This window comes from Drosophila albomicans, chromosome X (assembly GCF_009650485.2).
Source record: "Drosophila albomicans strain 15112-1751.03 chromosome X, ASM965048v2, whole genome shotgun sequence".
NCBI lineage: Eukaryota > Metazoa > Arthropoda > Insecta > Diptera > Drosophilidae > Drosophila > Drosophila albomicans.
The window spans coordinates 31,980,086-31,991,807 of NC_047627.2; the positions used below are offsets into that span (position 1 = coordinate 31,980,086).

General features: G+C 42.4%; 3 protein-coding genes across 3 annotated transcripts; 1 reads left to right on the forward strand and 2 right to left on the reverse strand.

Annotated features, from left to right (window-relative positions):
- Nucleotides 1–20: 20 nt before the first annotated feature.
- Nucleotides 21–5,457, reverse strand: LOC117578325 (transmembrane protein 198). Its single transcript, XM_034263787.2, has 5 exons — nt 4,730–5,457; nt 2,280–2,648; nt 2,049–2,213; nt 568–912; nt 21–506 (listed from the first exon to the last, which is right to left on the reverse strand). Exons 1-5 carry the CDS (start codon nt 4,910–4,912, stop codon nt 327–329), a joined length of 1,242 nt encoding a protein of 413 aa, XP_034119678.1. The 5' UTR covers nt 4,913–5,457; the 3' UTR covers nt 21–326.
- Nucleotides 5,458–5,790: 333 nt separating this feature from the next.
- Nucleotides 5,791–9,599, reverse strand: LOC117578322 (AP-1 complex subunit beta-1). Its single transcript, XM_034263778.2, has 2 exons — nt 9,483–9,599; nt 5,791–9,063 (listed from the first exon to the last, which is right to left on the reverse strand). Exon 2 carries the CDS (start codon nt 9,027–9,029, stop codon nt 6,234–6,236), a length of 2,796 nt encoding a protein of 931 aa, XP_034119669.1. The 5' UTR covers nt 9,030–9,063; nt 9,483–9,599; the 3' UTR covers nt 5,791–6,233.
- Nucleotides 9,600–10,722: 1,123 nt separating this feature from the next.
- On the forward strand, nt 10,723–11,696 carry LOC117578331 (histidine-rich glycoprotein). The gene is made up of 3 exons (XM_034263796.2): nt 10,723–10,823; nt 10,884–10,951; nt 11,016–11,696. Exons 1-3 carry the CDS (start codon nt 10,806–10,808, stop codon nt 11,404–11,406), a joined length of 477 nt encoding a protein of 158 aa, XP_034119687.1. The 5' UTR covers nt 10,723–10,805; the 3' UTR covers nt 11,407–11,696.
- Nucleotides 11,697–11,722: the final 26 nt, after the last annotated feature.

An 11,722-nucleotide genomic window follows, 5' to 3' on the forward strand; every position in this document is an offset into this window, starting at 1 on the left:
CGTTTTTTTGGTTTTCTTTCTTTTTCATATTTTGCGGGAAACCAAACGCGAGTATAACTCGTCCTCTTCATCTGGTATTCTTTCAATTTCCATATCAAGTTAAAGCTTGTGTCTTCTCTTCTTTCGGTCTGCTGTCCGTCGTGTCACTTTTGGGTTTTCTGTTTTTGTTTGCCATTTAGCTACATGTTGATTCCTAGTTGCTATAACCGTGTTGTCCAAACTCGCATCGTTTTTAATTGGCCCCCGACCCTAAAATCCAATCTGTTGAATTGATCACTCCCTAGCCCCCCTTACGGATATAGTTACATGTAGCTATTGCTTGTTTGTTATCCAATGTCGCGCACAATTTCAATCTTATCGCACAGCTCCGGATCGTGAATGGTCGTAAAGTGTGTCCGATCACTGCGGAATGTGTTGCGTTCATTCGAGCTCGTCTTAATCGAACGCTCCGATGGCGTTTCGGTGCCGCTCAATTGTATGCGCTTCTGCAGAGCCGAGACAAAGTTCTATCAAAGAAAAATAGAATAATTTCACATCTCTTGAAATGAGAGAAAGACATTAACTTACCTGCGATATAATGTCACCGCGTGCTGTGCGCACCTGATACAGATAACGGAACTTGCGTTGACGCGCCTCCTCGCGTGTTTCTCGTGTACGCGATTGAGCCCGTCGCATCGGCACATGAGGATTGCCCGGCGCCGGCGGCTGTCCGTGCGTCAGTCCATGATGATGCGGACCATGGGCACCGTGGGGCTGATGGTGCCGCATATAGATGCGCTTGCGATGATCCACGCGCCAGGCGGTGATGAAGCACTGCACCATAATGCTTATCACAATGGTCACCGGCCAGGCGGTGATCAGCAATCCGCCGTAGCAAGGCGGTGGCGATGGATGTGGCTTCATGTTGAGTATCTGCGAGAAAATAATCGATGAGAAAGTATGTCACTGTTAAGAAATCACTTTCTATTGCAGAAATTCACTTCATGGCAAAGCAACTGCATAAAATCTTTCCATTTTTGTATTACATCTAGTATTAAATACTAAATTAAAAGACAGCCTTAGACTCGGCATAAACCTTATTGACTGCAATAGTTTCCTATATATTAAAGCAACTGCAACTGATTTTCCTGCTTTAAAATTGTATATTAATGAACTTATTTAATAATCTGGTATATTTGCTACTCTATAGTATATTTTGAATGTAATAGTATATATGTAGCTATTTCTAACTTAGCCTTAGGTATATTTATGCATTTTTTGGCATTAAATCACCTACAACTGATTTTCCTGCTAAAAAAAGTTATTTAAGAATTAATCTGGTATATTTGGTACTCTGTATGGTATATTTTGAACGCAATATCTATTTCAAACATAGCCTTAGATATAATTTATGCCATTCTTTGGCAGTAGTTCCCCATATGTTAAAGCAACTAAAATTGCACTATAAAATTGTATCTTAATGAAGTTGTTTAAGAAATAATCTGGTATATTTGTTACTGTATGGTATATTTTGAACATAGTGGTATATTACTTTTCTAGTTATTATAACGTATATTTTTAGCAACTTTTCGGAATAATAATCTAATATAATACTGTACTGTTTTGGTTTTATTGGACATGGTTAAGGGGTAAAATAAATGGTTTAATTTGCTAGCTCAATTATAGACTAAAAGTCGTCGCAGTTGATGTATAAACTCCTGCTCATCCCATTCTTACATGTTTTCATTTTTTATTTATGTTCTGAAGCATATTTAAACCGTAACTTTAACTACTAAGTAACAAGCAGCTAAATACTGTGTTCATTTAGTCTTCCTTGTTTTGCACATCTCTGAGACTTTGTAGACCGACTATTGCTATAGCATATTGGTAGATGAAGACTATGCATTACATTTCGAAGGGTTGTAATTACATTCAATTATCCAATGAATGGTGAGGCACTCCCTTCTTACCAATGGCTAATGAGGACATCCATTAATCTTTTAAATATCTTTAATTCGCAATTGATTTCCCTTTAAGGCTTAGATACTTAATCTAGGTCTTGGACTTACCCAGTTAATGGTCTCCAGGCCATGCATGAAAAAGTCAATGGCGCCAATAATCATGGCGGTGCCAACAATGCTGGACGTGAGTATGGTGACATACTTGACACAGCAAAGCGTTAACACCGAACAGATGACAGCACCGCCCACGACAGCGACATAGATCTCGCGATACTGCAGCAGAGAAGAGGAGAATAAAATGAAAGAGCATAAGCATAATCTGTAATTTCTTCAACTTACGCCAAATTCATTGTCCGGCATTGTGGCAACGCACACGGCCATCGCAGCACCGGAGAGCAAGGCGCCAGCAAAGGCGCTAATTAAAACCGACGCCACGGGATATGTGGATCCCAGGACGGCACCCAGGAGACCAGCGACAATGGCGAGCGCCGAGTCGGCGGGTTTGCCCAGCCAAGTGATCTGAAAGTCCTGCAATATGAAGATGCCATTGGCGCCCACCATCAAGCCACTGAGGAAGCCGACGGCTCGCAAGCAGCGATAGCCAAGCAGAGCATAGACGATGCCAAACACTGCGATAATTGCCCAGAGCAGGGCGGCCAGTGTGTCCGGTGTGGTGGGTGCACATGTCTGGCTGCTCTCCAGGATTCCCTGCAACACAACAAAAAACAAAAACAGGATATGGTTAATCAACGCAGTCAGCCATGCAAAATATGCTCTCGTGCGGAAACACAGGGAACATTATTATATTTTTAGCCCTATTCCCTTTTTATACCCGCTACCCATAGGGTAGAAGGGTATTATAACTTTGTGCCGACAGGAAATGTATGTAACAGGTAGAAGGAGGCATCTCCGACCCTATAAAGTATATATATTCTTGATCAGCATCAACAGCCGAGACGATCTAGCCATGTCCGTCTGTCTGTCTGTCCGTATGAAACACTGGATCTCAGAGACTATAAGAGATAGAGCTCTAATTTTTTTTCGACAGCATTTGTTATGTTTGCACGCAGATCAAGTTTGTTTCAAATTTTTGCCACGCCTCCTTCCGCCCCCGCAAATCAAAAAAATCGAATAACAAGCGTAATTTTAAAGCTAGAGTTGCGAGTTTTGATATATACAATAATTACTATAGTAGTTATGATGAATGAAAATTTAATTGCGATAAAATAAAAATTGTCGAAGTTATTAAAGAAATACTTTTCTATGGGCAAAAACGCCTACCTACTAGGGCTCTTAGTTGCTTTGGCTGACAATCTGGTATATTGTGCCATCTATGGTATATTTTGAATGCGGCACTATATCGATATACCACATATACCATTCGGTATATTTTTAGTATTTTTGTAGTATATTTGGTATATTTTGAGAATAATACCGCAAAATATATTGCTTTTATTCAAAATGGGTAGCGGGTATCTCACAGTCGAGCACACTCGACTGTAACTTTCTGCTTGTTTTTTTTTTTTGTTTTTGGGAGGGAATCTCGGGCATAATTTCAAGGGTGGTTCAGCCAGGTGTTTACTCTGTGAGCCTTGGCAACGATCAACTGCATTCCGCGAATTGTGTGCCAAAGTAAACAAGCAATTTCCTGTACCTCATCAATTTGATATCTTGTTTGTTGTTCTTCTTCATGAAATTCGCTGCTAACCGAAAGTTTACCAAGAGTCTATAGAATGGGTTTGCAAAAATGCGGGAGACATTTTATTTATTTATCAACAATCGAATTTAGGTGAAAAATAAATAAAAACCTGGAGACAACGATTTTAGGTTTAAGTTATATTTAAAAGTGACCCCATTTTAACTTTTTTAAATTAAAACATTGAAAATAAAAGTTAATATTTAAAATTGACCTCAATTTAATTTTTCCCATAAAATTTACGTATTATCTTTAAATAGATAGATTGTAAATAAATAAAGAATATATACAATTTTTTTTTTTAAATTGAATAAGATAATAAAAGTTATTTGTCATTTTCAATTTCAAATAAAATCTACTTTCCATTTTTAGTGAACATTTTTTTTATTTATATAAAGGAAAATAAGGAATTTTTTTAATCCAAAAAAGACGTAAAACAGTAATTAAATTTTATTTGGATTTAAACTACTCGGTATAGAATTAAATTTGTATTTTAGTAGAACTTTATTTCAATTATTGCTGAATACTACACTTTTAATTGAAGAACTTTCGCAGAGAGATCTCAGGGAACGAACTTAACCCAACTTTGGCAATTACTGCAAACATGCTTACGTGTTAAAGTGGTCAGAGGGTGGGTGGTAAAGGGGGGGAAGTGAGAAACTGGGATGTGACAGCGCCCATTTGCGTATGTGCTGTAATTCGATCAAGGACGACTTTTGTGTGGCGCTGCAATTGCAGTCGGGCAGCCAAGCAGCCAAACAGCCCTCAAGCCCTCAATGCCACTGACACACTTGGCGCCACTTGGCTAAATGGCTGGCCACTCATTGATGACTCAGTTAACATAGCTCTCGACTGTGTTGACATAAAAAGCATCCACTTATGCACATTTCCCCCACTCTCTAACACACACACACACAAAGTCACTCATGCTCACACTTGCACAAACAAACAGAGATAAAAAGCAAAAGAAAGAGAGCGCAACACTTGCATATTTGCATACATAACCTCACAAAAAAAAGAGCAGGTTCAAATGAAAGCTGACAAAGAGAGGGCGAAAGATTGGGAGGAGGAGGGAAAGTGAAATGCTACGCACCTTAATTAAGAAGGGCCAATCGAGATGAGACACGCTTTTGGTGTCATCATGCTCCTGACCATCGTAGACCACATCATAGCTGTCCAGCGAATGCAAGGCGCTGCTCTTAGCAACAGCAGCTGAAGCAGCGGCAGCGACGTCGGCAGCGCTGCTCGCTGTGCCATTCTCGTTTCCCGCTGCCATCCTCTTTGATGATGGCAAAACTCTTCTATGCGATGCAAAAGTTAATGCCTAATACGTTAATAATAATATTGATGCTTCTTCAACAGCAAGGAACAGGATATGAAGGCAGCGGCACATGGTTGTGTTGTTGCTGTGATTTTTAGTCTATGTCAATGACTGCAGCTCAAAATAGGGCGGAGTTGTTTTCACGCGACGGCATCTTCTGCTGCTGCTTCTTCTTCTTCTTCTGCTGTAATCTCCAATTGCTGCTCCTGAAATTCTTCTACTATTTACTTTACATTATTCGAATTTTTTTTCGTACACTGTTTAATTTATTTTTGTTTAAATTATTTTACACTCGCGTCTCGCTTTTTAATGTTTATTGTGTACACTTTAATTTCTTTTGGTTTATTGTTCGGAGTTGAAGCTTCAGTTGTGTGCTGGGACGTTACAATCGGGGCCAAGACAAATTTGCTTGTGGTACAACAAAACACACACATTGGCGACACGACAATGTTGAGCGCGCAACGTTGATTCCACGAAGAACAAGTGCAACAAGGACAACCGACACCATAGCTGATAGCTGTGGGCCACGCACACAAAAGAAGTGGCGGCCAGAGGAGGATAGCAATAGTGAAAAAGGCAAGCAGCAACCCTCGTGAGGAAAGCACTAAAGCTCAGAGGACACCATTTGCCGAAAGCTTAGTGGAGTAGAGCTTTCTTTTACATTTATGTATGTAAATGCAGGTGAATATGTAAATACAATTACTGTATACCCTGTGAAAGTAAAATGATTGCCAAAGGGTGTATTAATTCAGATTATAAATATAATTAAAACACAAACTTTTTTTTTTGGTTATATATAGTATATAGCATAAGTGTTTTATTACATATTTTTTTTAATTTGTTGCTAGATGTGTGTGTGTGTGTGTGTGGGTGTAGGGGGGAAAGCGTCGTGTGCCTGAATAGAACTCGTGGAAAGCTCCGAGACAAGTGAGCGCTTGAAAACAACACTCCTGGAATGCGACTTAAAAACGATGCTGTCGATTGTATCGTGCACATAATGATATCGATAACATGAAAGGGGGAATTACAGAAATTACAGGCGATTATAATATGTATGTGTATATATATATGTATATGCATAGTTTTTATATAGTATATGTAATAATAGTATTTCATAATAATACACATCGTCATTTGGATTGATTCTTTTCTTTTCTTCTTTAACAAAGTTTGCAACGCGTAACACATTCAAATAACTACTCAATTAATAATATTTATAATTTCATTTCGATTACCGCATCTTGATGTTTGCTGCTGCTACTCGCGATTAATCAACTTAAGGGGAACGTATGATGGCTTCGTAGGCGGCGAAAATGATATTGGCCACCTCCACCGAACGCGACTTTAGACTGAGCGTTGCGTCGGGATTTCCCGGCTGCAGCTTCAACTCGAGCAGCACCCAAATGTTGTTGGTCAACTTCAACGATTGATACAACATATCCTGACCCTCGACATTGCGCTTGGCAATGGTGAAAATGTTGTTGGTGGTCATTTTGCTGGCAATGCCATCGGTGGTGCCAATGACGCCACTCAAACTGTATTGCAGCTCATTGGCCGCCGGGATCTCCTTCCAGGTGTTGAGGAACACACGCTTATCCAGCTGTCCATCCTCCGCGAAGAGCACATTGCCATGCACCAAGCATGCGAAATAGAAGATATCGATGTTGTTCTTAACGGCCACCTGCAGATTGTTCAATGGCTCCATGCGCTGTATGGGACCGCTGGTGCCCAGCGCCAGGCTCATCTCGGTGCTCTGATTCGGGGGCAATGGTGGAGCCTGCAACGGAGCAGCGGGGACCAAACCGAAGCTGTTTTTGTTGAGCTGAATGGCGAAATTTGTCATGGGTTGCATGGCCTTGTTGGTGAGCGTCATGTCCATAAAGATTTCGCCATTGCGACGCGAGAATGTGCCTTGTATTTCCAGTCCCTTGCCCTTCTCGGCTGGCAACCAGGTGACCTTGGGGATTTGTACGCCCACCGACAACGAAGCGCCCGCCAGCCCAAAGATGTCGCCCAGCAAACTGCTCGCACCGCCGCCGCCAGAACCAACGCCTGTCTCCTGACTAGACGCCGGTGGTCCGCCTAACAAAATGTCCAGTCCACCGCCCAGCAAATCCACATTGCTGGTGGTTGTGGCCGGGGCAGCGGGCATAGCGGGAGCATTAATATCCATGGACAGCAGGTCACCGATTAGCGAATCCTGATTGGGTATAACCATGGCCTCGGAACCTCCGCCGGTCTCCGACGACTCGCCACCAGCAGCATTGCCAGCGCCAGCGGCACGATTCGGCAGCGATTTGCGAACACCGGCGCCGCGTCCCTCGACGAAAGCTGTGGGTGGCTTGTGATAGACGCTGGCCAGCGAGCTAATGTGACAGATGAGCTCATCGAGCAGTGTTGGCTCCAACAGATCGGTTTCCTCCGATATCAGCGGCTTGTCGGCAAGCACAACTTCCTTGGCGGCTGCGGGATCAGTGGAGAGCAGACGCCAATAGATGAAACCGCGATCACGCAAATCGGGATTATCGGAATCCTGTGTGGCCAATGACAGCACATGTTGCACCAACTCCTGGGTGTCAGATGGACGCTTGAGGAAGAGCTTAACAACAGCCGTCAACAGCTGAAGCTGCACCTGAGCGTTCTCATCCTGGAAACCCTCGAGGAAGCTGTCGAGCAACTCGTCGGCGTTGTCAATGCGCTCGGCATACTCGCCAATGATCCAGACCATCGAAGCGCGTGCCTCGGGCTCATCGAGTGTATCCAAATTCTCACACAATGTGCTGATGATGCTCTCGTATTTGTTGGGATACTTGCGGAAGATGTCCTTGATCACCACAATGGCCTCCTGCACCACATAGTTGACCTTCGTCTGGATCAAATCAAGCAGCGTGGACACACAACGCTCCGCCGATGGCTCCACTTTGATGGCACAACGTCCGATGGCGCGCACCGCTTTGCGCACAAAATCCACATCCACCTCGGTGGCATATTCCTTTAGTTCGCTGAGCACCTGAGCGATGTTGCTCTGATTCGCCAGACGGATCATAATGTCCAATTTCTCCAGTTTCACATAGATAGGATCATTGTATTTGACAAAGAACACTTTCATCTCATGTTTCAGAATATCCGGACGTTTCTGCACAATCAAATTGATGTTGCGCAAGGCGACATATTGCACCTCCGGCTCCGACGAGAGCAAAGTGACAAGTGGCGGCGCCAGTTTCTTGGTGAGCGTGGCACAGAAATCGCTATCGCTCGACAGCATCTCCAGAAGTTTCATCAGCACCTTCACAGCGCTGAGCACAACGGCGGCGTTGGCGTGTGCCAAACGTGGTGTGATGCGTTCGCATATCGATTGCGCCTCACGCTCATCCTTGGGACTGTAGTTGGCCAGTGAATCGAGTATGAAAACCTGTCCCCATTCAGTGCATTCATTGAGAGCCGTCAGCAGTTTGTTAATCGTTACCGAATTCATCTCCACCAAGGGCTGACCGGATTGACTCGCTTCGTTGATTTCGCTGAGCGCTGCCACCGCATTGGCCACCACCATGGGATTGGAGTCCGACAACAGATCCTTCAACTGATCGAGGAAACCTTGATCCTCGACCATGGTAGCCGAAATGTCATACAACTTGGCCACACAAACGGCAGCGGTTTTGCGGACATACGGATCCTCATCCTTCAAGCATTTGCGCAACGGTTCACACAGATATTCGGTAATCTTGTCCACACGAATGCAGCCCATGGTGCGCACGGCGAGTGCACGAATCAATGGATTCGAATCCTCGCAGTCCTTGACGAACGTATTCACTGCCATTATGGCCATATCCGGTTGGGATTTGGCATAGTTCATCAGATACAAATACACAAGTTTCTTCAGCTCCAAATTATCGGTTTGCATGCAGTTGACCACATCCGGAAAGAGTGCAGAGACATCCTTGCCCACTGTCATGCTTGCAATCACCTTCTTCACCGCCTCCTTTTTCTTCTCCTTCTTGTCATTGTTCAGCTCCGATTTGAGCTCGAAGATTTCGCCCTTTTTAGTGGTCGTGAAGTACTTGGAATCGGTCATCGTGGCAGAGGCTTCGCTTTGAACTTGTTTTTGGCTGCGGAGAAGAGAGGGAGAGATTTTAACTAATTATCATAGAAAAAAATAAATGAGATTGCGATTGTTATACAAAAATGACTCAGCCGCTTAGCAGATAAATTTCAGTGTTGTTCCAATTATGTTAATTTTGTTGTCTATCGCGGAGCTCTATTGATTTCGTTCCTCTTCTTCCCTGCCAAGGGGCGTAGCACAGCCTGGCTCCCAACACCAATACACACTCACCCACACAAAAACACAGGGTAATGGAGCGACAGTATATATGTGTATGTGTGTATTTGTATGACGGCTTGAACACGTCTCACACTTTTTTACGCAAGCCGCACGATAATGCACTTAAGCCACAATTAATTGGGCTTCGTTTGCTGATTATGTTGAGTTTTAATGTTGTTGCGCTAGAATTGTGCAATTTCTAATTACCTGTAAATGAGCTTTACACAATAATTTTTTGTTTGCTTATTTTGCTCTTTTACTGCTGCTGCTCTGCTGCTTCTTCTTCTTCGTCTTCCTCTGACTTATAAGTGTATGTGTGTCTGTGAGTTGATTCTTTTCACAGTGCAGCAGTGTTGCTTACGTTGTATATCGATAGCAAATGTGCAAGTCGATTAATATTCAAATTTATGTGCGCGACTTTACATAAATACATGTTAAGGGAAAATGCTGGAGAAAAATGCATTTCATATCATTCATTGCGTAACACAGAGGTAACACTTCATAAGTGTATAACTATTCATATAATATAACATTATTATATGTATGCATGTGTGTGCATTGTATGTAAGCACTTAATAAATACATTTCTTGCACACATCAACTTATTTCCGTTGACTGAGTTTCGGTGGCGCAAGTGCAACGAAGCCGAGACAAGCAAAGTGTCTTCCGTCTGTGCGAAAATTGAAAATTGAAATTGTAATACGAAAAGTGTAGAAAGAAAGAAGTTTACGTGGTATAATAATAACAATAAGAAACCACCCGAAAAAGGAAATTCCAAACGATGGGAAAATGAAATTGCAGCGAATCTTTAATGCTCTGCTAAGCAAGAAGTGGAACTACAATAGTGCAATTCAAACTGTAGCGAATAAGGACTCGAAAGTCATATTCACAGTTTTGTAGGCTGCAATGCTAAGAATAACAAGTATACGAGTGTATGAGTATAAGAGTGAGTATAAATATGCTTAGCATATCCATTTGATGGCGGCAATTCAAATTGTATAAGAGTTTAGCAGAATGATAGTTTCAAAGTATAAGATCGCATATAAAAAGCTGCAATTAATTGCTTTGTAGAGTGTTTAACATATTCGTAGCAACCACAACATAAATTGCCCAACGAAGATGTGGGATGTGAGAGCAAAGCAAACTGCAACGAAACTGTAGAAAACACCCACAATCAGCATTAACATGATGATTGCCATTGCACTTTCGGCTTACAATGCGAATTATAAATTGCAGGTTTCTTGTTGCTTGTTGAACGCGTGCGCTTTGTGTGTTGACGTTTGTTTTGTTTTCGACTATTTTTGTTGTTGCTTGTTGCTGTTTTGTTTTCGCTGCACGGAAGCGAAGCCGAGCGGCGCCGGCGCATTCCAAACGTCACATTCCATTTCATTTGTGCGGTTGTGTTGTGTGTTGTTGTGAAGTTCGTGATATAAAATAATTTGGCCACACTGTGCCAACAATCATTCGTTATCGAGCTGCTCGAGCCTTCACATCGTTAAACCACTTTCCACCTCAACGCTTTTAAGCAACATGGATAATCGCAGTGCGGTAATTACATATCACATGTGTATCCTCGTTGTCCTAGTTGCATTATCTCTATTTTAACAGTTGTTGAAGCTATCAATCTTGGCTGTGCTGGTCTTTATGTTAGTCTGTGTGCAAGAAACAAATGCTGGGTATAGTTTTTTTTATGTGTTTTGTGTACACACTTATTTAACGATCGTTTTTTCATACTGACAGCCAGCAGAAGAAAAAGAAGATTGTCATCCACGTGCCAGTGCATAAAAAGATCGAAAAACATGTGCACACGGTGATCAAGCATGTGCATCATCACCACAAGCCGATTGTCCTAAAGGAGGAGAAAAAAATCATCCACGAGGAGCATCGTCCCATTCAAATCCATCAGACCAAGGAGCACATTCATCACCACGAGAAACATGAGCATGCCCACCACAATCACCACAATCATGATCATCATGAGCATCACGAACATCATCATCCCATTGCCGAACAACAGTTGCCCATCGAACACGAGGAGGAGGAGGAACACATCCATCATCATCATAACTATGAGCACAAGGATAGTTATGTTGGCGCCCATTCGGATGCGAGCAGCAGTGAGGAGCGCTGAGTCTAGTTTGTCATTGTTTTAGCCAGCCAGCGCCCCAGGCACTGAGTGCGACGTAGACTGAGGATTACACTCCAAGGAAACCAAAGAAAATCCAACCAAATAGAGTTTTTGTGAGTAATTCGATTGAGTGAATGATGCGATTACTTACTTTGTGATGTATTAATTTAGCTCTAGGAACATATTCATTTTTTTTCTTTTTTTTTTATTGCTTATAAGTTAGCGCGTAAGTTTTAGTTGTAATAAATGGGGTGTTGTTAAAAAAAATTAAATCAATTGTTTTACACTGTGCGCGGCATTTGTTTAAATTTTAATGCGC